The following is a 26,768-nucleotide window of genomic DNA, read 5'->3' as shown; positions in this document are numbered from 1 at the left end:
TTTTGATCTACAGCATCATAAAACAGTTTTATATTTATAGCATAATATATAGAAACCAAAAGCAGGAGAGATTACATCATTGTTAAACTGACATTGTTCAGTTTCTGGATCTCAAAATTAGAAAAGTCTTTTACATAAAAGTTTCACTTTTAAAAGTAATTTTGTGAAATTTTTATGTTTTACATAAATAATAAAAATAAAAGCTTTAAGTTTTGCAACAGAATGTGGAACAAATTATTGATTACTTATGCTTTTAAAACAGTAACCATATACAAAGCACTATTTTACTGTTACAATATTTTTATATATTTTATGATATCTAGACTAAAATCTTAAAATTGTGTATTAATTTACTACAGTTTTTATCTGTCCCTTCTATATTTTCATGATATCCAATGATTAGATACAAAGAAACCTCTATTTACCAGTTTTCAAGAAAAGCAAAAAATCACACCACTGCCTGCTAACTGCCCAACCATTGCAGTTATGGATGTTGCTGAGAATATCAGAGCAAAAATTTATGCTGTGTTGGGCAAACTCGGTAAGAAGATATTTGTGAAATTCGTTAAGAGTGAATTTGCTCTCTTTTTTGCTGAATGTTGAGAACTGATTTTGTTTTGGAATCCACTTTTCAAGCGTGGTGAACAAAATTTCCTTTTATACAGATAAATGCATATTCCATTGTTATCCCAATGCTCAGGCTACACGCTTGACCTCTGGGTTTGGAGCACAGGCACCTGTATTTTTAAGCTCCCTAGGCAATTCCAGAGTGCAACCAGGATTAAAGGCAGTTAGTTTCTATGATGAGGCTTAAACACTAGAATTCTGAATCACTTGAGATTTTTTGAAGTCCATGCTTCTTATTAAGGAAAGAGTCCTCATTCTTCACATTATAAAAATATAGTATCATGGTCTGACCACAGCACAGAAAGTATTCCTCTTCTAAAGACTAGACAAGGATGACCTGGCAGAGGTTTGTTATAGGGGGAAACCAGAGCTCAAAGAAGTAACTTTTTCATAAATCAGGATGAAATCAAAAGTAATCATTTGCATTTTTTAAAATAATAGATATATGCCTTTTGGAATCATTCGCTCTGTTAAATTAATTCTCTCTTTATAAACTTTGTTTAGATTTTGAAAATTTACCTGGCCTATCTGCTGAAGATTTTGTCACTCTCTGTATCATACATAGATATCTTGATTTTAAAGTGAGTACCTTCTTAACCTTGTTATTAAAATTTAGTATAGCAAAAGCTCCTTTGGGAAATAAAAGATCCATTCACAGTTGTAAGCAATCATCCACGTACTGTGTAGTTTTTTATTTTTCATTTTGCATCTGACACTATTTAAGGAACATACAGTTAATTGATTGGGTATTTTCCATGGGATAAGATTTCATCTAACTATTAATTTATAAAAGAAGATGGATGTTTCTGTCATAGAGGACTAACAATCTTTAAAATATACCTTCTCTTTAGAGGGTATTATAAGCTAGAATTGAATGAATTTTTATTTATTAAAATAAATCATTAATACTTATTAAGGTATTACTTTATCATTAGATTATATGATTATATAGGTATCAATTAAAGGATCCTAGGTTGCTTACTTTGCTGATTATATACTCTTTGGTAAATAAATGCTTTTGAAATTTTAGAAAAGTCTTTTCAAGTAAACAGTCTCTTCTACTAATATTGGTACTATGTATTTTAATGTTGTAAATGAATAAACCTCTATTTAAAAAAGGAAAACAAGGTTGAATTTTATCCTTATCCTGGATGTATAAATTTTTCTCTAAATTTAAACATACTCAAGTACAGTAATTTCCAGATAACCCAGAATATGAGATGGAGCTACAGCATGATGAAACCAACATGTGAAGAGTTTCAGATTCAATTATTGCCTTAGCTGGAAGGTGAGGGACAAGGCCCTATTTCTCAGGATGCGTGGGTTCTAGGGTCCTAGGAATCCTCATATTCACTGTTCTATGAATTCAGCTTGACCTAGCCTTCAAACAGGGCTTTAGGAAAGAAAGCATCAGTACTTCAGGAGCATGAGACTAAAGCAGCGATCTGTGTAGCTGTGAAAACAGAGTGACTATAAAGGAGGGGGCAGTGATGATAGCAAAGACCTAGACTTAGGGAGTGGAGCCTTGTCTATGAATACTTTATCACTGAAAAATATTTGCTAAATTACTCCTGACTACGCAAATGTAATTGTTGCCCTGAATCATTCCGAATGCATGTAACTTATTCCGAAGGGGTAAGTTAGGAAAAGCTGGTTCAGTAGTGTTAACTTTGGAATGACCACCCAAATAAATTTTGGGCTACCTAAAATTATATCTTTTTTTTTTTGGTTAATTTAACTTTTAAAAACTCTTTTAAACTTTGTTATAACAGACTGGAGAAATATGGAATGAAATATATGAAGAAATAAAGTTAGAAAAGTTAAGACCAGTCACTATGGACAAAAATATTTTGGAATCTATTACAACAGCATCAGAAAATATTGGAAAGATGGTCGCTTCTCTGCAAAGTGAGATGATTGAAAGCCAAGCATGCCAAGATGTGCAAAATGAACAAAAAGTATATACAAAAGTAAGCCACATATGCCACTGAGGCATAAGAAAATAATTTTAATGTATAAACCAGTTGAAGTTATCCACAGGATATATTTGCCTAACTTGTGAGTGTTTCAGGACTTAGTTATTTTATAATTTTCTTTTATTGTTACTTTCAGTGTCTTTGTACAATTTTTAAAGAAAACATGGAGTTAAGAGCTTGAAGTTTAATTACTATGCTCAATGCTGTTTTATGGAATTATCATTTGATTTCTACAGACTTATATTTTAAAAGGTAGACACCTCAGACCTTTCCATTTCTGAAAGGTCAGAGTTTCAAAAATTGTAATCTAGTTAAATATTTCATTTTGCAAATTCAGACAAATGGTGTATCTCTGTGAATATATATATATAAAACACCTCATAGAGAACATTGGCCCTCATCCTTCACTTGGTGATAACCGTAGGGATACTGACAAGATTCTCCTCACCTCACTGCGAAAGCACTTACTATGATCATTCTGTAAATCTGGTCTCTGACTTTAGCTAATCAGAAAAAGCCTGTCAGGAAGATATAAGCCATTTTCCTAAAGCTTTACACAGGTAAGAAACAGAACATATCAGAAGTGACCAAATAGGTTAAGTGGCTATTTAAGTGAACTTGTCCACAGAGATGATTTGGATCCCCCTCGCTTCTGCTTGGTGATCATTTATGACTAAAATTAAACATGTAAAACTCTTTAAGGAGATTCCCAAAGTGTTTTCTATTGCCTGATCTTCTCACATAGACTATTAAATGTTTGTATCTTCAGTCTAGTGGACCTCAGTATCCACCTATAATTTCTTCTTCATCTTAGCCACCTCCCGGCTCAAAAGTTTTGTTTGTGAGATTTTTTATTGCAAGGATGCCATCACTTAACCCACTTATTTGCTCCTAAGTGGGTAGCCATATTGGAAGTTCTGCTGCCTCACTAGTTCTGTTGAAAGGCCCGATTCTGCTTCATGGACTAGCTATTGTTGATTTGTTGGTTATTTTTTGCTAGTTATCACGGCTTTTACCCCACTTTTTAGCAGTTGTTTAATTAAATACTCTAAGGTTCATAATTTAAACTTAATAGCATATTATACACTAACCAAGGGCATATATCTTCTGATTATATATGTAGGGGTAAGCCTGTTGAGAACTAGTCTTTGCATTTTGTTAGTAGTTACCTCCCTGGTTTGCATCACCACAAGAAACTCAGCACTCTCACAAAATTGCTTGTCTTGCTACAGTCAGAAATTAGAGCACTTTTATCAATATAATCTTGCTTGAACTATTATAAGTGGCAACAGGAATCTATTTTCTCCTGTGAATTTTCTGTTGGGTCATTTATGTAGCTTGTTCTGGATTATATACTGTCTTTACAAGTGATAATCATCTAAAACAATCATCTTGCTGAGAATAATATTGTTATTTTCATATTTTATAAACAGTTTTGTGTTACTTTTCATGGGAAGCAGTTCAAACCTTAGCCACATAGTGAGGGAAGGATTTTTTTTTTTCCATTTTAAGACTTTTGTTTTTTAAGTTGTTTAAACTCTAATCTTTTTGCTAGCTTGCCTTAAAATTCATGTTGGCAAAAACTAGGTCTTCCCTCAAAATACAAGTATTCAAGCCCTTTAATATTCTTTCATAGAAACTGGAAATCTTAATTATCGCTCTCATTTCAGATACAAGCCACACACAAGCAAAGAGAACTGGCTAATAAATCCTGGGAAAATTTCTTGGCTAGAACATCAAATGCTAAAACTTTAAAGGTAGGATTTTTTTTTTAATATTATGATATCCACAACAAATACCTAATCTGACAGAATTTTTCAGGAATAAATATTCACTCACCTTTTTCTGTTGATCTTTCATGGAATACCAACACTATTAGATCCTCATTTGCAATTTAGGATGGTAACTGACACTACACATTTTTACAGTTATATAAGATACCACTCTGAGTTTCACTTGGCTCAGTAGTAGGAAGCAAAGATGGTATTCCTGGTTAGTATAAAAGAGATGAGAATCAGTCAGGAATGAGCAGGAGAAATGTGCTCCTACTTTCCATTCTGAGCCTTCTTATTCACTGGTCTTTTCTAGTAGAAGCAGAGTGAAGGACACAAAAAACAACTCTCCGTATTACCCTCTCCCTCAAAGATGTTTCCCCTCTGTGACCATCAAAAGAAACATGATATCAATGCTTAAATGGGAATTTGGGCTAAACACCTCTTTGGAAAGATGTGATAACCTGTTTCAGCTATAAGCTAGAAACTAATCTAAAAAGTTTATAATGCTAATTGTTCACCTTAAATATGTTAAGCAGCACCATAGATTTCCAAAATCTCATTACTTTTTCCTAACTTTTCCATTAATATTTGGGATACACTTTTACATAATGTCACAATTCTTCTAGGTATGAAATTGTTAAATGTTATGTTAGTCCACAAAAATAGTAGAATCATATTAAGATAGCCTCTTCTATGCAGGTCATTTATTACACTGAATTTCACCTGTTCTAGTGCCTCAACTATTGAGTTTGAATGTAACTGCAGCAAATTATATAGTTTACATTATTCTGAATGTTTGAAATTTTTAAGTGTACTGAATTAGTATTTAATTTATGCAAAATAATTTGAAAACGTGCATCACCTGCTGTAAATTTAGTAGCTTATTCAATTATGTGCAAAAAATTGAACCTGATTTCTGTAGGACTTACCTTATCCCTTGGTCATATGTGAACAGTACCTCTGGAAATCTCAGTAGCACTTTCAGGTGTTTTCTGCTCAGTACAAAAGGTATAACTTGCTAATAAGTATTTTCTTAGCCTAAATGAGTAAATGCAGGTTCTAGAGCTAACTAATAAATTATAAGCCAGACACAAATGTGTTTTGTATATTTCCTTGTTAAGTACCATAGTTGATGCTTTAATAGCAATTAATTTTATTTTTAATTTTCTTTCTAATTCAAAAATCTCCAGAAAGCAAAACGACTTCAGGAGAAAGCTATAGAATCCTCTAGACGCAGTAAGCAACCTCCAAATGCAGTATTTCACTGGACAGATATTAAAGGCCTTAACACAACAGTAAGAGTTTTTTCCTCCATAACTTTTCTTAGCAGGTATTGAATTTAGTCCCCAAAGTATGTTATTTCCATTGGGTTTTGTCTCATAGTTCTTTTTGCTGGTCAAATTTCAAACAGGTAAGGGATATTTATCTCTACCCTTTCCTGGTCCAGGTTTAGACCAGACCTAGCCCTCTAGGATTCCCAAGAAACACTATAAACACTGTTCAAAATATATCTCTACATCTCTTTGACAGAAAGTGTGCATTGCCTCCTTTGCCTGGCAAATAGACCCAAGACCATATTCCAGTGTTCCTGCTGTCCTCTTCTGGACATGTTTGGCCCTGATTGGAAAGCAGTAGAAGTAGAATTCAAACCCATTTTCTTGGCTCCAAAGACTTTATCTTTCCATTATTCCACACTGCCTCCTAGTTGCTATGTATATTTTGTGTCTTTTCCAAAGTTAGCTGAAGGAGGAATGGGTTTTTCTCTTATTGAAAATTTTTGTAAATGGATTCTTAAATATTTACTTTTGCTTTGTAGGTTCCCTCTGGTCGGGTAGTAACAGTGGAAAGCACTCCTGCCCGATTAGTGGGAGGACCTCTGGCTGATACAGATATTGCTCTTAAGAAACTGCCTATTCGAGGAGGAGCCTTACAGAGGGTGAAAGCAGTAAAAACTGTGGATGAGCCAAAGAAGAGTGTTCCCACATAAATACTCTAGAGACTTTCTGAAATAAATTCTTATAATTTTTAGTTAAATGTATCTTACATGCAAATGTAAAGCAAATATTTTAGAATAAATATTTTAGTAAAGTACTATTAAAAAATAAAAGCAAGCACATATAATTTATTTTTATTGAAAATATCAACATACACTTGTGAGAAAAGTTGTCATCAATTTCTTTCTAAAGATTACTAATTCTCTTAACTGAAAACTGTAGAACATACTGTATCAGTTAAGACTCTTTTGGCTGGCATGAGCTACTCTAAGTAGTTTAAGCCGAGGGAAAAAAAAAAAAAAACTTCTACACATTCTGTGCCTATAAAATCTAGTAATTAAATGACAAGCAAGCATTGTTGGATCCAGGGACTAAAACTTTGTGAATAGGATCTTCTCCTTCCCTAGCAGGTCCTGAATTATATTCTCCCAGGTTGATACCCAGTGAAGAAATGCCTATATCTGAACAGTCTCTGCAATTGTCTCTGCATCTTGGGTCCCCTGATTGGCCACATGCCCACTCCTGAGCCATTCACCATGAGTTGGGCCAGATCTGAGGACTGTCTACTCCCAGAGCCAGAAGCAGGCCAATACCATCCAAAGCATATGGATATGAGGAATCAGGATATTGTTATTATAAGTATATATAAATAGTGGGCAGCAAAAACATTTGCAACAAATATATTGGTAAAAGTAAAATAAGTTACCTCGCCTACAAAAAGCAAATGTTAGTCATGAACTAAACAATAAAAATAAAAAACAAAAGTACAGATGGAATATAGAAACAAACTCCAATGCTACTTGTCTTCTTTAATGGGGAAGGGAAAGGGAGAGTGGGGGAAAACAGTTTCGGTGGTGGAAGGATCTTGCCAAAGAATAGGAGGTAGATGCCTGAATGCTGAGTGTAGAGAAAAGTGCCTGTGTCCCTGTGTGCTGCTATGAGGCTTCCACAGCCTGTCTCTATGCCCATCCACCCCCTTATCCACCCAGGAAGCTGTAAAGTTGAGTTCATGTCCAAGGCCGGGAGAGACAAGAGCCTGTTTTCTCAGACAGGAAAATACAATGGAATTTGAGTCTAGACTCTAGGCCTATCGGGTGCAGTATACTGGTGCTAAATGTATAACCACCAGCTCTTCAAGGGAAAAAAGCCCTCATTTGTAATGCTTGGCAATTTGCATGGTATAAATACTCCCACTATGACTAATTTCAAGCTAGCAACATGGTGCTACTAAGTGCAGAGTTGGGAAGACATGCATAGAATCCACCTTTATTATCAGAAAAACAAATGCTCCATCACCCCACCCTCTCCTGCTCTCTCCTCCCTCCTTTCCTGACTCCTCCTCTCCCGACTCACATTCCTCCAGGAATTTTTCATGATCCCGACTGTGAGGACAGTAGCATCTGCAATGAGAGAAGAAACTGCAGTTGTTGTTACTGTTCTAATTAGAATGAGTTGCCAGCAGCCTCTCACCGTGGCCCAGCTGCCCACTCTCCTTGTGGCTCACAGGAGCAGATAACATGCACCAGCTTATCAGTGAACTCTGTCCTCTCTTGAATCCCTTTCTTTATTACCCCACCCCACCCCGAGAAGACAGTAGAAGGCATAATTTGTTCCTCATCTTCCCAGGAAGCCCTAAGCACAAAAATAACATGTAAAAGGGAGTAACTGAGACACAAGAATGGATGTGGGTAGGAAGATGGAACCATGAGATACCCATACAGGAGCACCAGACACACTTCAGGTACATCTCAGACACACAGAATTGAGATGAAGTGTTAAAGGCTAAGAGCAAAGAATGTTTGCCCCATTTTTTAGACTGTAAGTTCCTTCCTCAGACTCTAAACTCCCTTAAGACAAGATAGAAACCATTTCTCATTCATTGTTGTAACCAACTCCTCAGTAAATAAATTAAGTGATTGAATAAGTGTGAGGTTGGCCTCATCTCCTGGCAGCCTTCACCTTGACTTCTGCAAATGCAGCAAAATCCTAAACTCAAAGGGAAGGTCCAGCCAACAAAACACTACAGGGAATGCTAAACATGGACATGTTAAAGTATTTACTTCATAACAGTGACAGACCTTCTCTAAAGTGGTAAGGCTTATAAAATGTTACATTAACAGGAATAGAACTGATATTTCTTGGCTGAAGATAATTTTTTGAATGTAATACAGTACCTCCAGACTGATAAGGACTGACTGCAGTCAAAACAGTCTGTGATTTCTGTGAACCTTTTCCTTGCCATTGTATATCTTACCCATGAGGAAGAGGAAAGGTAAAATATGGCAGGCAATAACCCAGCAGCCATTTAGCAGAGGAAGAGATGTAGGTGGATGGAGGGTAGTAACGTTTAATCCAGACACTTGCACTTGGTAGACAGCACCCAAGTTTGCATATTACAGTTCCAGCCACCAGGCAGTGAGACAGTGAATCAGTCCCTCTGTCTGACAATGACACTGAGAAGTCTGTCTCTCCTCACACCCTGTGCTCCCACACCACTCCTGAGCCTGAGGGGATGTACTGCCTCGCCCACTCAGCCTGGCTGAAAGGTGGACAGTATATTTCCTTTCATGAGTCAGTTGAGACAAAATTTCAGCTCTCAAACATACTCCTGATAATAAACTAAATGAAAAGAAAGTCAAAACAATAAAAAGGAGTTTAGTGAGTACAGATGAAAGCAGTTTCAACACCCTTCAGGAAGATTTTCACTGCACAGGGGAGCTCCTTCAATGATTAGACCTGTTATCCAGTGCTTGCTCATATTAGATGAAAACCAGTGAATAAATAGGTGAATAACTTTTGTTCATCCGGTCCTCAGTCTGCCTTCAGGAAAAAACAATGATGTTCACTCCACTTCTTTTCGGGTCAAATATCCAATTTCTTTAATCATTCTTATTTAATCATTCCAGACTTTATGAATCTGGCCAGACCCTTCTGAAGTGCTGCAATTTGTTACTATTCCTCTATCCTGAGACCAATGGAACTGGACAAAGATTTTCAGGTTTAACAGGACACATAGAGGATATAATAAAAGTAGTCCCTCTCATTTTTACACAACTTCTTCCAACACAGCCTAAGCTTACATTAGTTTTGTTGGCAACCATGTTTCATAATTGCTTTGCATTTAGTTTACAGTCAAGGAAAATGTCAAGGATGATTTCTGAGAAAGAAAAAGGCAGCCCCTGACATCTAGGTACTGCCCTGGTACTATCATGCAAAAATCTATAGATACACCCCTTACCCAGATCTTGATTTCTAATAACATTCTCCAATAAGCTCCTTGGAGAAATGGGTGGTTTTAGGGATGTGCAGAAATATACCAGATAAGTCTGGAGCATCCTAGAGCTCCCAGTGGCCAAAGCTAGAACAATTTGAACAAAGTAACTAATATAGTATTGGATTATAACCCAAAGTATAAATAAGTGTCCTTAAGTCCATATTGATATAAAAAATGATGGAAGAAGGGAGGGAGAGAAGGGAGAAGGAAGAGAGGGAAGACAAATCCCCTATACAAAGAATTCCAGATAATTTATGTAGATAGTCCCTTCTCGGGGAAATGGAACACAACTCCCCATTCCCTAAACTGTGGATTATGATTAGTACCTCTCTTCCAAAGAATATAACACAAAAGGAAGGAAAAGCAACTCTACAGCCAAGAAGTCTGACAAACACTACCCTAGCCAAGGTTAAACACCATTAGTGCTTTAAGTCATGCTGACAGCATGTACCCTTGATAAGAAATGTTGAGAATGGTGCTTACTTCTGTGATCTTCACCCCCAAAAGCCTATAACCCAAGTCTAACCATAAGAAAAACATCAGGTAAACCCATACTAAGGAACATCCTACAATATATCTATCTAGTATCATCAAGGTCATCAAAAACATTTTCTTAGAGCCTAAGGAGTTATGACAGCTTAACGTAAGTGGCTTCCTGAATGAGATCCTGGAACAGAAAAAGGGCTTTAGGGGAAAAATTAGTGAAACCCTAATAAAATATCAAGTTTAATTAATAATGTGTCAATGTTGGTTCATTAGTTATGACAAATAAACCATATTAATGTAAGATGTTAACAGGAAAAATGGTTGAGGAGTATTCAAGAACTCTCTGGACTATCTTTGAAACTTTTCTGCAAACCCAAAAGTACTCTAAAATAAACATTTATTTAAATTTTAAAAAACCTATAAGAAGAGTAGAGAAACTTAAGGCACAAATACTCAATTATTATCCACTGTACCACCTCATGAAGAAATGTTTTAGGAGCAATATTAGATGTTTTGCTGCCTTTTCCCCCTCCTCAGCTTTCAGGGTTCTGGAAAATAACTGATTATGAGGTAAGCTGTATGAGCTCAGCATAAATCCAAAGCTGTGATACCACTGCAAGAATTGGTGTGTGGGTGTTTTGTTTTGTTTTGTTTTCAAATGATGCCTTGTCTGATCTACTCTGATGATACTGAACAGGGCCAAAAAGGAACACATACTGTTCCCCATTCAACCCCATTTTGGCTACCATTTCTACCTCAAAAAAATTTTTTTGGCATCACAAAACTGCTTTTGAGTTAGTGATATTATTTCCTGCTATACCTTTATCCTACAGCAATGACAGCTCTGGGAGTCAGGATTATGTCTGGATTCCTCAGCAGTGTACCTCCAAGCTCAATGGATTCTTGTTGAATGAATGAATAAGTGAATAATTTTTTTTAAAAAGAATAAAATTTTCTATATACAAATCACATGATTTGTGCCAAAAACTGGGGGAATTTAACAGAACATATCTAAGTACATCAAAAAGGCTTACAAGCCATCTTAATGAACTGCTTTAAAACCAGAATGCCCATTGGGCAAATGTCCTTATTTTTAATATGTTTAGTAATCCATGGTAGCATGCAAATTCAACTAGAAGAACTGGGAAACCATTTGCAATTAATCTATTTTGGAAGGCTAACAATTTTATTAACACTAAAAAGGTCATCATTGCTATAATAAAATTTTTACGACAACTATGATTGATAACAACTGATGGGACAAATTTTTTAGACTAAAACTACATGGTCGTGCTTTATGGCACTGAACTTCTGAACTTCAATCACCTACCCACGTGTTGTAAAAGAGAGCTGTTTTCTAAGGAAAATCATGACCCTGTGTGTCTCTATAGCAAGAAATGAATTAGGCATCTTCTTGGGTATCTGCCTGGTCATTTTTATAAAAGAATATAGCCCTATCCTCCAGGCAAATGGATTTTCTGAGCTTAGGGATCTACCCATAATTGGTAAGATAAAATATTCTCAATCTAGGAATTTATTAGACTTACAACCTCATATTATCTGCAACCAGTTATTATACAAAACTCAGCTATATAAAATGATATTTGTAAAAGAATACCTGAAAGCTATGCAGTCCATTCATCCTTTAATATTGGAGCTTCTTGACCTGGGGCTCATGGGACCCCTGAAATTATACAGGGTTTAATTAAATTAATTAAAATGATAAGTGTGTGTATATAAAACCCCTAGTAAAGGGTCTATAGCTTCATCAGAATTTCAAAATGGTCCATAACTCAAAAAATGTCAGGCCCCCTCCTTTAATTCAAAATTTATCCTGGGATCAAGTCAAACCAAAAGACAGTTGTATACTTGTTCTGTATTATTTTTGCTGCTTTTAAAATTGTTCATATTTAATTTAGTTTGAATGTGCTAGCATCAGCTTGCACTGAAGGCAATCCATCATTGCTGGGATACTTGAAAAAACATGGTGCCATACACAATGACAGCCATTATAAACACTTAAAGGACAGATTTCTATCAGTCCCTAGTCTGAGGAAAAGCTGGGCTTCTCCCAAACATGTTTGGTTTTTCTTAACACATTGTGAATCCTGAAACTGCTCATGAATCCTTCTTCACCTTGAAAATAGGAAACTTGGACCAAATTTACAGCTACCCTTTATTAAAGGTATAGATTTTTATGACATGCATTTAAAAGTATGAATCTAAACTTTTAAAGTATGAATCTAAACATTAATTATGAATCTAAACATTAAAAGTATAAAACTAAACTCCATATTATTATTTTCCTGCCTTTATCTCTCATTATCCCAATTTCCTCATCTACTTCATGTTATCCTATTGTTTGGTATATTTCTTTAAAGCTTCATATTCTTTTTGGAAAAAGATGTGTGCTAGAAACAGGAAGTACAGAAAATACCTGAGATAACAGTTAAAGACTAAAGAAAAAACTTCTATCAAACTGCACTTTACTAACATGAAGTTCCTTACTGCCTTTCTGTTTATTATTCCTTTTTAAAAATGAAGACAATAAAATGGGAACATAAAAAAAATTTAGCCCTAATGCATAGAAAAATAATATATAAGCTCAGTGATGAGATACATATATTAGAAGCCACACAGTACACTACATCAAGATTAAATAATACTTATTAGGATAATACTGACATCAGTTTTGGCAGAGTTTTAAAGTCAATATTATGTATAAGTTGCCATATAAAATTGGTTATAATTTTACTCCATTGTATTAAAAACATTTTGCATTTGCATTTTAAGCTGTATTTTCTTTAAAATGAAGATGTTTTAAAAGGTGTCTTTTAAATAAAAAATTATTGACAAGTTACCTGAAAAGATGGGAATGATAATTCAATAGCCATAAAACAACTACATATCAACAAAAATACAACTTTCACCAATATTAAAGAATTAGAAACAACAATTTTGATAAATACTACAGGAAACATTTAATACTCATAAATACTGACAGAGTTAAATTTTCAGGTTGGTGTCATCTTGCTTGAGGTATTTTCTCTGTTCTCTTAAACGTAAAACTCACGTTTTGTTAAAATCCAGTCCTATAAGGTTAGAGAGGAGAAACTGTTAATATTTATTGTAATCTGACTCTTAAGAGTCCCATCTTTTAAATAACTCTATTGAAAAAATTAATTTCAAAAGCCTAAACACTATCTGATGTTTAAAAATTACTTCAACAAATGTAATATAATTACAGGGCTAAATAGCAGAATCAAATATTTGTACATCAGACCTAAATAATACAAAAAAATTAAAAGTAAAAATCAAAACCAATCATATTAGGAGAAAATATGGCAAATTTTCTATCTTCTTGGGTAAACTTGGAAAATCAGAAGGATTAACTATTGAGTTTTTAGGAAAACTAAACTGTATTCTCTTAAGTACATATTAAATTACCTCCTGTAATCTTCTGTGGAAAATTATACTTGGGAGGCATCACCTGTCTTCTGCCCATTCCATGAGATCTTGAAAGCAAGCAGTCTACATACATATCCCAGAAATCCTGAGCTATGCTTAAGAAGACATTATAATGTCTCGGCCACTGGGATTTTTGCAGGAACAACATGAAATTCCAGAAAGCATCCACATCGTGGTCTATCTTGAGTTCCTTGAGATCTATCAGTGTCAAAGAGCAAGCGTTCCAGCACTGGAGATCAATGTCTTCCATGATCCCTGGGCTGTTGCTGGCAAGCACCCCCTTTTGAAATTCAAAATCAGCATTAATCTCACTGATCAGCATCATGCAGCCCAGTGGTAGGTAGAACCATCTTGTAACAAAATCCATATTCTACACAGGAAAAAAAAATGAGGGGATATGTTTTTAACTTTAAAAGAAAATTATTCAATTACTTGATGATCTGTTTAAACCTGAAAAATTGTAATACTTATGAACTTGGTTTTGATCAAGCCAAATTTGCCTACTAGGTATTTGTTGGTTTTCCTCGAATTGCCAACTCTCAGACCTCCCTTCAAAAGGATATTACAATTACAGCTTTACCAGCCTCCTGATAAAGTCTTCAGAAGCCACTGAAATCCAGCACATGTTTATGAAGTTGTGATAGATTAATTTCATTACAGACACTTAAAGCTGAAAGAAACTTTAAAAAGCATGTGCTCCAATCTTGTGCCTTTAGAGATTAGAAAAATTCTCAGTGATATGACCCAGCAAGTTCTCAGGTCTCCTGTCTCCCTATCCAAGACTCCTACCATGACATATTTCAACCAAGTGGATCAAAATGCAGCCCATCCCATGATAAAAGGTTTGCTTGTTTTTTAATTGACGCTTTCCAATCTCTTAACCCAAATGATGTTGGATGCTCAAGCTCTATTTTAAGTTTCAAAGTTACTGATGCTCCCATTATTTGTTCTGTATTGATGTCTGGTGGATCCCTGGCTTTTCTCCGGGTGTTCAGGAGCTGGTCAGAGAAAGTTAACATACATACACGAAGGAGCACAAAGACAATAAAGGTAATATAAGAGAATATGAAATGGTGCAGCACCAATGACATTCAGCAAAATCTTGGTATTTTCACATGGTTCTTTTCACAAGTTTCCCTGATTACTGACTGCTTGTTAAATCGGCCTGAAGTACATAAGTGAAGTCAAGGTCTAAACTGGCTTTGAATTGCCACAAGTTACCATTCCATTCTGGAAGTGGAAATGTCCCTGACACAACCTTGACAGCCGGGGCGGAGGAGTGAAGTGACAAAGACAGATCCAGAAGACAGGACTCACCTGCATCCCTCCACTTCCCCTCAAAAAGTTAGGTTATAGAGACAAATAGAATGAAACAAACTGAAACTTAGGTTATTCAGGTCGTCTGACCAGTGCCCTACTGGTGGGGTCACAACGCAGAGAGGAAGCCCACGGGAGAGTGGTACCTTAGCCGTCTGCAGAGGCGCGTGGTCAGACGGGATGTCCTGCCTGCGCTGCGCTCGCTGGAGGGACAAGGGCGGCTCCTGCCTGGGAGGAACAAGAAGTCTCTGAGCCGGCTAGGGATGACCCTTGCCCTCAGGTTCCCATCCCTGCCCATCCCGACCCACCCTAAGGCAGGCGATAAGCAGATAGCGGCGTTCAGGGCCCCTCCGCGGCCCCTCCGCGAGCACTCACCTGTCGCCCTGAGATCGCCCTGCTGAACCGTCTGGGTCGTGCCTCTATCTGGGCCGGGAGGGAGTGCCGGGAGGCTCCAGTTCGCGGAAGGCGATGCGGTGAGCTCTGCCGCGAGTGGAGGGGGCTCGGGAGTCAGCCCTGAAGCCCTCATCCCGCTCCTTTTCTAGAGACAAAGTGAGGGGGCAGAGAGTGGGTGGCCGCTCCAGAGGCCACGCCCTCACCTTGCCCACCTCCCCAGCCCAGAGACCCAGGGACAAAGACAGCGTGAAAAAGCATGAAGTCACAAGCCTTTCTCACTAATGATAATAGATTAAAAATCCTATGCAAAATATTATCAAACCAAATTCATTAGGATTTAGAAAAATACACATCAGTATCAAGCTGGGATTATCCCAGGGATACAAGGATCAACACACAAAAATCAGTACATATAAACAAATTAAAGGGGAAACCACTTGATAAAATTCAACACCTATTCAAGATTTTAAGAAAACCAAACTCTTAGCAAACTAAGAATGGAAAGGAATTTCCTTAATCTCATAACCAAAACCCTACAGCAAGCATCTTTCCTTAAACATCAAAAGCATTCTCTTTTAAATTAGGAACAAGACAAGGATTATCTTTGTTCACGTGTAAAACAATACCTACACAGAAAGGTTAAAAAAAAAAAAAAAAAAAGGAGGAAGGATTAGGATTAGAAAGGAAGAATCAGAACGTTTCAGCCTCCTGGAGAGGCAGCAAAGCTACTGCTTCAGCATGAAGTTTAGAGATCAACGGACTGGTTTAAATCTTGCCTTCTGGGTTCAAATGAAAATCTGTATCTTTGGGCAAATTAATCTCTTTGTGACTTAGTTTCCTTTTCTGTAAAATGGGGATAAAAAATGAACCTGCTTCATAGGGATGTTGAGGTAATTATATAAATATTTGTGAAGTGTATGGAACAGTGCCTACTACATAGTAAGAATGCTATATATGTGTTTGCTTTAGATAATAGTAAAACAAATTATATCTACAGACAAATTATTTAAGAGTTTTGTAAGGTTTTATAAGGTGGCTGAATATAGGATCAATCTAAAATATCTATTGCATCTCTATATAAGTAACAAACAAAATATAAATTAGAAAAGATACTATTTATAATAACAAAAATATAAGTTATCTAGAAATTAATTCAACAAATTAAATCCTTTATGGAGAATTTTCTTTAAAAGACATTAAAGAAAATTTTTTTAAAAAGAATGTTAGTATGTGGTCTATAAAGATATCTATCTTCTCAAAATGATACATAAATTTTCAACCAAAACCATAACAGGGTTAATGAAAAGTTAGTCTAAAAGTTTTATGATAAAGCAAGATCTAAGATAGTTAAAAATTTTCTAAAGGACAACAATAAGGAGAGGGGACTCATTGGTAATTAAATAGGACATAACTGGAATAGAGAAATTAACCAATGGAGTACACTAGAGAGCCTAAAAACAGACATATGCATTCATAGAGACTTATCTGTGACAGAACCGGAACTGCAGATCCTTAGGAAAACAGCATCTTTTTCACTAACTGAGGCTAAGACAATTGGTTATCCACATGGAAAAAAATAAAAGTGGATTTCTATCTCATACAATCACAAAAACCAATCCTAGGTAGATTAAAAATTTAAATGTGAAATGTGTAAATGCATTACAACTTGAAGAAATTCAGATTATCCTTATGATCTTGAGGTTGGCAAGCATTTCTTACAAAAGATACAAGAAGTGCTAACCATAAAAGAAAAGTTAATACATTTGATTACATTAAAATTACCTTTGTTAACCATAAGACACCATAAATAAAGATAAAGGACAACTATAATCTGGGAGAAGATATTTATAGCACATATAACCCCAAATGGATTACAACTGGGATCCAAGATAGAAGAATCTTCATGGAATCAACAAGAAAAAGACAAATATCACAACAGAAAACTGGGCAAAAGGCTTAGAGGGGCATTTCATAAATAAGGAAACATAAATAATGAATGACTTGTATAAGTATATTCATAACCTCACTGCAAGTAGAGAAGTACAAACTGTGAAAGACTACAATAAGTTATCAACTCACAACCATCAGGTTGTCAAAAATTAAGAGTCTAGCAATATCAATGTTTGTGATTATATGAAGGGTATTAGGGTTCTCCATGAAAAAAAGGGAAAAAATATACATATAATATATGTGTATATACTACAAATACATATATATAAAGATTTATTATAAGGAATTAGCTCACATGATTATGGAACCTGGGAAGTCTCATGATCTGCTGTCTGCAAGCTTGTGACCCAGGAAATCTGGTGGTGTAGTCAGTCTAAGTTCAAAGGACTGAGAACCAGGAGAGCCAATGGTGTAAGTCCAGTGGAAGGTAAAGAAAAGACCAATGTCCCAGCTCAATCAGTCAGGCAGAGAGAGAAAATTCTCCCTTCCTTTGCCTTTCTGTCCTATTCAAGCTCTCAACAGACTGGATGATGGTCACCCACATTGGGGAAGGTTTGCTCAGATGGCCAATTCAAGTGCTAATCACATCTGAAAGCACCCAGATAGACATACCCAGAAATACTATTTAACCAAATATCTGGGCATCCCACGACAAAGTTAAGTTGACACAAATAATTAGCCATCAAATGAAGCAACAGGGACTCTTACACTATACCAGGAGGAGTGTAAATTGGTTTGATTAGTCTAGAACACAAACTGGCACTATTTTGTGAGTCTGAACAAGCACATAACCTGCAGTAAGTCTTTTTATTCCCAGAAAAGATCTTGAAGAAAAGTGTATATGGGCATCAAGAGACATACATTAGAATGGGGTGTTCATAGTAGCACTGTTCATAAAAGCAAAAAAATGGAAACAATTATAATGACCATTAACAGGAGAACAGATAAATTAACTATGGTATGTTCACGCAATGGGATGTAATTCAGCAGAGAAAATGAGTAGACTACTGCTATATGCATTACAGACAAGAAAAGCAAATTGCAGAAGATACCATTCTTATAAACTTCAAAGACAAGCAAAATGAAATTATATGCTGTCTATAAATACGTATATACCTAACAAAGTAATTTTAACAGTAACGAAGTGATTTAGGAGAGTGGTTAGGTTTGGGTGTACAAGAGAATGAGATGTAGAAAAAATGTATAGAGAACTTCTACGATGGTAAGTTCACTACTCTTTTTATGATTATAATTGCCAACAAATATATGTTAGGCATATTCTCTTCTACTGTCAAATAACACATTATAAAATTTTTAGACAGGGACAGGATACTATATTTCAAATGCATAAAGACAAAACTTGTTGACTGGTCACATTGACATGATATGAAAAGGAAAGAGAACAAATGTTTTTAGCATGCCTGCTTATGGAGTTGACAATGACAAATATGAAAGATGGAAAGGAAGGATGGAGGGAAGGATAAATTTGATTCAGGATGTGTTGCATTAGAATTGATTCTGGATCTTCTGGAGAATCTCCAACTTAGCTAGAAATACAAATTGAGAGGTCTCTGTTTTGATAGAAAATTACTGTTGTTATGAGAGTATACACTGAAAAAAGAAAGCTGAGATGAAGGTGGAGGACAATGCCCAGATTTAGGGGTAAATGAACTGCAAATGGAATCAATGAAGGAAGAAGAGATAGAACAATCAGTCTATTCAAGCTCCAGGGTGGTATGATGTCACAGAACCAAAGGGTCTGAAGGTTTTTGCCCCCTCCACATTTATATGTTGAAATGCTAATCCCGAAAGGTGATGGTTTTAGGAGGTAGGGCCTGTGGGAAGTGTTTAAATCATGGAACCCTGCTGAATGGGAAGAATGCCATATAAAAGAGGCTCCAGAGAAACCCCCAGCCCCTTCCACCATGTGAGGACACAGCAAGAAGTAGGCAGTCTGCGAACCAGAAGAGGGCCTTCACTAAAATTTAACCATGCTGGCACCCTGATCTTTGACTTCTAGCCTTCAGAACTGTGAGAAATAAATTTCCATTGTTTGTAAGCTACCCAGTCTCTGATATTTTGTTATACCCTCCTGAACAGACTTAGATAGAGGATATAAAGAATCAGAAGACTTTTGTATTGTAGGTCAAACACTTGAAATAAGATTTTTCATTTGGCAAAAAGAGGGTGCAGTGGTGAAACTCAAAAGCATACAATATGTTTAAAAAATAGCCATGATAATTTCATGTAGAAGCTTAGATTTAACAACCAGTTATTTATAAAGTTAACTAATCTATCTTATTTATCATTGTATCCAAAACAAACCCTATCCTAATAATCACCTATATTTTCTATGACATGCATTAATTTTATTAAAATCACCTTCACCAGCAGCAATATATGCATCACCAACCTATTGTTATCATCTTGTTCCCAGCATATTCCTGTGGTCCCCAAACTTCATCTCTGACTTACATCATTGAACATCTCTCCCCTTCTCTCCATCACATTAGGCCCTGACCCCACTTCAAAGTCTCTTCCACTTAATTCACCTTACTTCTGCAATTAGGTGTTCATTTTCACGACCTTCTTTGGCATCTATTTATATTTGTATTTGGCATCTATTATTATATATGTTGTCTTTTTTCCATGAGAACATGTACTCTTTCCTACTAGTTTATAATAACACTATCTTTAGTTCATGTTTTCTAGTGACTGGCATATAGTACAATCAGCACTCAATAAATATTTCGATCTGACTTCTACTTCATATCCATGAATACTCCCTCCACTTAGGGAGGTTTGTTAACTTTTCACAAGGCACACCCAAGTCCTTCAGAACTTTAATGTTGCCTGTGAAGATTTCCTGGTGAATAGGCCAGCAGCTTATTTATTTGCCCCCATGCTTCCCACCTTCCAATCACTTCACTGTAGTTCTGTCACAGTTCTGTTTATCCTGTTTCTTCTTTATAGAGCATGTTTCTCCAGGAAATACTACATAATTACACCCCCATAGAATTCAGAAAAGCACTCCACACACAGCAAGGACATGTTGACTAACTAATGCTGAATACCCACAAAAAGAATAATTTTTCAATTCACCAAATTTCTGACTCATAATGAAAGACATTAATTTAAAACATCTACAGTTCCAATTGCCTCTAGTAAACCTTAATAACAATGTATTTATCAAAGTGTGATTCAATGATCTTGTGGAGAAAGGGGGCAGGAAATTAAGTTGAGACAAATAAGTAGGATGCAGAGAAAACAAGCACTAGTTGACTGCTGACTAAGTGAAGAGAAAGTAGGCATTTTTCTTTTCAGCAACACAGGAGACAAAAATGAACAAAATTCTGACTCTGAGACAGGAGAACAAGAAAGAGTTCAACAGAGAAACTGAGAAAAGAGCATTAATCCTTACCCCTGACTAAAAGGATCATTAATTGAAATATTTTGCTGTCATCATTTTAGAAGATAAAGAAATAAAAGTTTAACTTAGGTTTGTTTATCTCTAGTCTAGCTGAAACATAGCATATGAATAAACATTACGTATTCCAGGATCCTTATTTTACCTCTTTGCATTCTTTTTTAGTGGTTGCTTTAAGGATAAGAATACATATCCTTAACGGGCTACTTAGGGTTAGTATTGAATTAATACATGTCAAATGTAGAAGTCTCGCAAGATATGAGTCCATTTACTCACCCTTGCCTGTTTTTGCTAAAGTTGTCAAATGTACAACATCTACAGACATTAAAGCTCCACAATACAATGCTATAATTTGCAAGTTCTACATCCCTCTCCCCACATCAAGATCTAAATTTTCATATTTTTATTTCTCTTTAGCTTATAGAATTTCTTTATTGTTTCTTGTAATGCATGCCCACTGACAATAAATTCTTTCAGTTTTTTTTCTCTGAAAATGTATTCTATTTCACCTTCATTTCTTAGAAGATCATTTTTACTGGATATAGAATTCTGAGTTGATATGGTCTTGTTCCCCCTTCCCCTCCAGCACTTTAAAGATGTTGTTCCACTGTGTTCTGGTTGTCAACATTTCAAATCATAGTTCTCTTGTACACAACATGTTATTTTTCTCTCATAGGTTTCAAAAAACCTTTAGTTTTCTCAAAGTTGATGGTAACATGTCTAGATGTGTGCAACACAATTCTGATGCTAACTACCCAGAATCAGGTCAAATTTTGCAAGTTAGGGGCAGAATCCTCCCTTCACTTGAGAAGCCTGATGCACATTCCAGAGTTCTCAGGTCACCCATGCTTCTGATCTACTGGCTACAAATTCATGGGTTCCCAACAGTCCCCTAAAGTGCTATAATTCACTAGAATGATTCAAAGGACTCTGGAAAACACAATATTTATGATTATAGTTTTATTATAAAGAATATAAATCAGGACCAGCCAAGTGAAGAGATGAATAAAGTCTCAAACGCAAAGATTTTGTGTCCCCACAAGACATCGTCTTCTAGGCACACTGATGTATAATTACCAATCAGGGAAGCTCACCCCAGTGCTCAGAGTTTTTACTGGAGTTTCATTACAAAGGTATGGTTGAGTGAATCATCGGTCAAGTGATTAAACTCAATCTCCAGCCAACCATGTCCTCTTCAGAAGCTGGGCTCATATCACTTACCTCTAAGTTCCAACCCTGTAATTACATGGTTGGTCTTTCTGGTGTGGCTAGCCCCCATTTTGAGTTACCTCATTAGCATAAACTCAGGTATGGTCCCAGAAGCCCACCATGAGTAACAAAGACATTCTTATCACTCCAAGAAATTTCAAAGATTTAGAGGTTATCTCCCAGGAACTAGGGACAAGGCTAGCCAAATTCTTTATTATACAATAGTGGTTTTCTTCATATTTATCTCACTTGAGGTTTTGTTAAGCTTCTTGAATGTGCAAATTTATACCTTTCACCAAATTTGAGAAATATTCAGCCATGTTTTCCTTAGATATTATTTCTGCCCATTATTCCTTTCTTTTATCTCCTTCTGGGGCTCTAATTAAATATATCTGAGACCTTTTGATATGGTCCCTGAGGCTTGTTTATTTTTACTTCAATATTTTTTCTCTGTGTTCCTCAGGTTAGATAATTTCTATTAATTTATCTTCAGCTTTGCTGATTACTTCATCATCTGCATTCCACTGCTAAGTACATCTGATGAATTTTCATATAAGATACTACATTTTTTAGTTCTGGAACTTTCATATGTTTCTTTTTTATAGTTTCTATTTCTCTGCTAGATTTCCTATATTTCATTTATAATGCACAGTTGTTGTTGCTGTTGTTTTCATGTCCTTGAATATGTTTATAGTAACTGCTTTAAATCTTTGCTAATTTCAACATCTGGGATATCTCCAGACTGATCTCTGTTGATGGTCTTTCATCTCAAAAATGAGTCAAATTTCCATGTTTCTTGGTTTATTAAGTAATTTTAGGTTGTATCTTTGATATTGTAAATGTTATTTTCCAAACATTCTGGAGTCTTTAATACTCTCCTAAAGAATGTTAGTTATATATACATATATATACAATATATAACTAACATATATATATATACACACACACACACACACACATTTATGTTTGTTTGGTTTGGTTTAGCATGCAATCGACTTGATTGGGCTATATCTTTTGGGTTTGGCTTAAAGTGTGTCCCATTCAGGCATGGTTCAGGCATCAGCAAAAGACTCATAGAAAAAAAAATTGAGAATTCCCTTCCCTGGATCCTTCCTTCCTTGGACTTTCCCTTTACTTTCCAGCAAGTATACTTAACCCAAACTCAATACTCTCACTCTTCAAGCCCCCAAACCTGATGTTTTGTGGCAGATTTTTAGCCAATCTGCAGGGAGCACACCAAGACCAGTCCTTACGCTATAAACTGTGAATACAGGAGTCTGAGTACTTCCCTTCTTACAAATGTCAACTGCCCTCCAGAATCTGTTTCCTTTTGGTCATTCTCCAATGCCTTCATGTATTTGTTCTTTATCTTTCACTTAGTTTATCCTTGTTATATGCAGGAGCAACCTATGCCAGAATTCCTCCATTGCCCTCATTTTGTAGGTTAAGAAAACTGAGGTCTGAGGAGGGGTTTCCTCATTCATAAGGAATTTACTGGAATTGGGGTTTGCCACCATGAGAGTTGAGTTGGGTTGTGGTAGTAAGATAGAGGTTATTGGACACTTTCCTTAAATGTAATAAACATCACTAGTTTGAGTTCATTGGAGTGACACCCAGTTAGTGTTAATCAAAATTCCATATTACAAAATATTATAAAAGAAATGTTGTAACTTTTTATTACTTTTTAAATGCTAGAAAAGTGTTAAAAATAGAGGTTCCTAAAAGATATGTTTTAAGTATCTAACAACTGTTTGAAATTAGTATATGCACATATGCAAACAAAAAACATAACATGAATGTTTATTTCTAAAGCGCAAATAGTATATGCAAAAGCAAACAACAATTACTTCTCTGGATGACAGAATTTGGGTTTTTTTTTCTTTTGTTTGTAATACTTTGAGCCTGTATTGCTTTGCAATAAGGAAAAGAGTGATTTAAAAATTAAAAAAAAAATCCTCAAAACATTTCATTCATTTTAAAGCATTTTAAAATTTCATCCATGTTTTTCTCACACATTGTACATTTAATGCTCCATCCAAATAACTAGAAATTCTAAATTATTATGGGCTCTATTGAAAATACTACTAAAATAAAAGCAAACATCTGAGGTATTTGCAAATAATCATGTCCTTATATCATAAAATCTTTAAACAGTGAAAGGATTAAAATGCTTCACTTTTAAAGGAAAAGTGTTATATATAAGAAAAATACTCAGAATATGGGCAAAAGATCTAAACAAGCAATTCTCCAATGAAGATATACAAATGGCCAAGAGGCATATGAAAAAATGCTCAATATAGCTAATTATCAGAGAAATGCAAATCAAAATTACAATGAGGTATCACTTCACACCAGTCAGAATGGCCATCATTCAAAAGTCCACAAATGATAAATGCTGGAGAGGCTGTGGAGAAAAGGGAACCCTCCTACACTGTTAGTGGGAATGTATTTTGGTGCAGCCACTATAGGAAATAGTATGCAGATTCCTCAAAAGACTAAAAGTAGACTTACCATATGATCCAGCAATTCCACTCCTGGGCATATGTCCAGAGGGTACTCTAATTCGAAATGATACATGCACCCCAATATTCATAGCAGTACTATTTACAATAGCCAAGACCTGGAAACAACCTAAATGTCCATTAACAGATGACTGAATAAAGAAGATGTGGGGTGTGTGTGTGTGTGTGTGTGTGTGTGTGTGTGTAATGAATATTACTCAGCCATAAAAAAGTATGAAATAATGCCATTTGCAGCAACATGGATGGACCTAGAGATTATCATATTGAGTGAAGTAAGTCAGAGAAAGACAAATATCATATGATATCACTTACAAGGGGAAATCTAAAATAATGACACAAATTCTATTTATAAACAAAAACAGACTCATGCACATAGAAAATAAACTATGGTTACCAAAGGGGAAAGGGCAGGGAGGGATAAATTAGGGGTTGGGGATTAACAGACACACATTACTATATACAAAATAGATAAACAAGTTTTTACTATATAACACAGGGAAGTACATTCAATTTCTCATAATAACATATAATTGAAAAGAATCTGAAAAGAAAAAGTATATATGTATGTATATGTATAACTGAATTACTTTGCTGCATACCCAAAACTAACACTATAAATCAACTATACTCCAATAAAAAAAAAATTTTTTTAAAAGGTTAACTTCTGAGGTTTTTGGCTTCATCAAGTTAGTTATGATGATTCTAATAACTAAGATGGGGATAACTGGGGGAAAATGATGCTATGGAAGTGGTGGGAAATGGAGTCTATAAACTCCCCATGCTTACATGGACAGGCTTTGTAGGGTCCTTAAATGCCCTTAAATAGAATGAAAAATTTTTGTCTATATAGTCACATGGACTTTGGGTTGGGAGCACAAGTTTCATCAAATTCTTTAGAGAATTTGAAAAGTTAACTCTGGAACATCTTACCTTCTGGATTTTCTTTCTCTTTTTCCTTTCTTTTGTGTTTATGATTATATGAAAGCAGAGAGAAGAGAGCAGAAACTGAATTGCTATTACAGAGTTTTAAATATATGTTAAAAAGGGACACATTTTGAGAGTTAGTTATCTTGTTAATTTTACTTCCATGAGAATATAAGTACATATACAGGGTAGACTTGAAAAGATATCCAGATTCCCTTTTAACTTCCTTGCTGCACTTAAGATCTTTGGTATTTCTTGGCATAGGCTATTCTGTACTTTCTTAGTCTCTCCTACCAGGCTAAACATGTATCTTCTCCTTCTTTGCATGTCCAAGATCCCTTTTACCTTGGGTTTCTGGAGCTCTTCCACTGAGGTACAACTAAGGTTAACTCTTGTAATCCTTTTTATAAATAGGCATCATATCAGATATGGTTCAATCAAGGAAACAGAACATTATGAATAAGGGATTAATATGGATATGAGAACTAAGGCAACAGTGACAGAAGCTGAGGAAATAAAGGTCTGAATATGAATAGTTGGAGGACTGGAGAAAAGTGTATAACAAGGGACCATAAAGGGAGCTGTGGAAAGCTGTTGCCTCTGTGTGCCAGTGAGCCTGAAGTCACTGTAAGTCGGCAAGTCAGAGACTCAGTAATAAAAGTTGGAAAGACAGGTGGGTAAAGCACAGACACATTTTTCTTCCACAAGGACAAACTGGAACCTATGCTGGCCACTGATTATTTCAAACACCAAGGCCACCTTGCTTGGTGTCTTTGACCACCTTGCTACTGGCCCATAAATTGGAAAAGATGAAGAGATCTCATGAGAACAAGAGAAGCTTTGGGCTTGGGTGCTGCTCCATGTGAACAGGTTGAGCCAAAACAACAGGAACACACTGCCCCCCATTCAACACACACACACACACACACACACACACACACACACACACACACACACACACACACACACACACAAACTCATGCCCATGCACACATAGGCAAGCATGTGTTAAGTGTGTTGAGCAAAGCCTGGGGCCCTGCAGCAACCTTTCGAGCACAATGGCTGCTGCTTCTTCCTTCTAAACCTCATGCAGAGTTCTCTAATGGCCAACTCTAAACAGAAACTACTAAAGGGAAGGAAATTCTGGTAACCATAGTTCCTGCTGAATTGACAAAGTAGCAAATTACCACAGTCATGCTCTTCACCAAACATACCATGAGAAAGAAGGCAGTGACCCCAATCACAGCCCTATTTAAAGAGACATGAAATGAGGATGAGTGTATTTAAGAATACCAAATATGACGGGGCAAAATAACTCAAAGAACTCAACTTTCTGGTTCCAACAATGCAACGATTCCACTTGAAATTCTCAGATGTTATGACAAGCAGTAGCATAGTGGTTTTCATAAACTTGGGCTACTTTGTT

General features: G+C 35.8%; 2 protein-coding genes and 1 long non-coding RNA gene across 5 annotated transcripts in view; 1 reads left to right on the top strand and 2 right to left on the bottom strand.

Moving 5' to 3' along the window:
- Positions 1–5,635, bottom strand: part of LOC123618188 (uncharacterized) — an 83,894-nt gene extending 78,259 nt beyond the window's left edge. The window contains exon 1 of the long non-coding RNA XR_012508242.1: positions 4,443–5,635. This is a non-coding gene — a long non-coding RNA (uncharacterized LOC123618188). The remainder of the gene's footprint in view (positions 1–4,442) is intronic.
- The window catches only part of CFAP69 (cilia and flagella associated protein 69), a 53,706-nt gene extending 47,221 nt beyond the window's left edge, over positions 1–6,485 (top strand). For all 3 annotated transcript variants that reach the window (XM_045519919.2, XM_045519921.2, XM_010959443.3), the window contains 6 exons: positions 404–541; positions 1,132–1,208; positions 2,400–2,597; positions 4,274–4,360; positions 5,569–5,673; positions 6,195–6,485. In XM_045519919.2, coding sequence (XP_045375875.2) covers positions 404–541; positions 1,132–1,208; positions 2,400–2,597; positions 4,274–4,360; positions 5,569–5,673; positions 6,195–6,365 — 776 coding nt within the window. In that variant the 3' untranslated portion in view covers positions 6,366–6,485. The remainder of the gene's footprint in view (positions 1–403; positions 542–1,131; positions 1,209–2,399; positions 2,598–4,273; positions 4,361–5,568; positions 5,674–6,194) is intronic.
- Positions 6,486–6,816: 331 nt separating this feature from the next.
- The window catches only part of FAM237B (family with sequence similarity 237 member B), a 27,026-nt gene continuing 7,074 nt past the window's right edge, over positions 6,817–26,768 (bottom strand). The window contains 6 exon segments of the mRNA XM_045519953.2: positions 6,817–7,772; positions 11,751–11,816; positions 13,135–13,574; positions 13,577–13,970; positions 15,064–15,145; positions 15,293–15,455. Coding sequence (XP_045375909.1) covers positions 13,525–13,574; positions 13,577–13,967 — 441 coding nt within the window. The 5' untranslated portion in view covers positions 13,968–13,970; positions 15,064–15,145; positions 15,293–15,455 and the 3' untranslated portion in view covers positions 6,817–7,772; positions 11,751–11,816; positions 13,135–13,524.

Source organism: Camelus bactrianus, chromosome 7, assembly GCF_048773025.1.
Source record: "Camelus bactrianus isolate YW-2024 breed Bactrian camel chromosome 7, ASM4877302v1, whole genome shotgun sequence".
Taxonomy (NCBI): domain Eukaryota; kingdom Metazoa; phylum Chordata; class Mammalia; order Artiodactyla; family Camelidae; genus Camelus; species Camelus bactrianus.
Note: the sequence above shows the minus strand (reverse complement) of the source record. Positions and strands in the feature narration are given on the sequence as shown.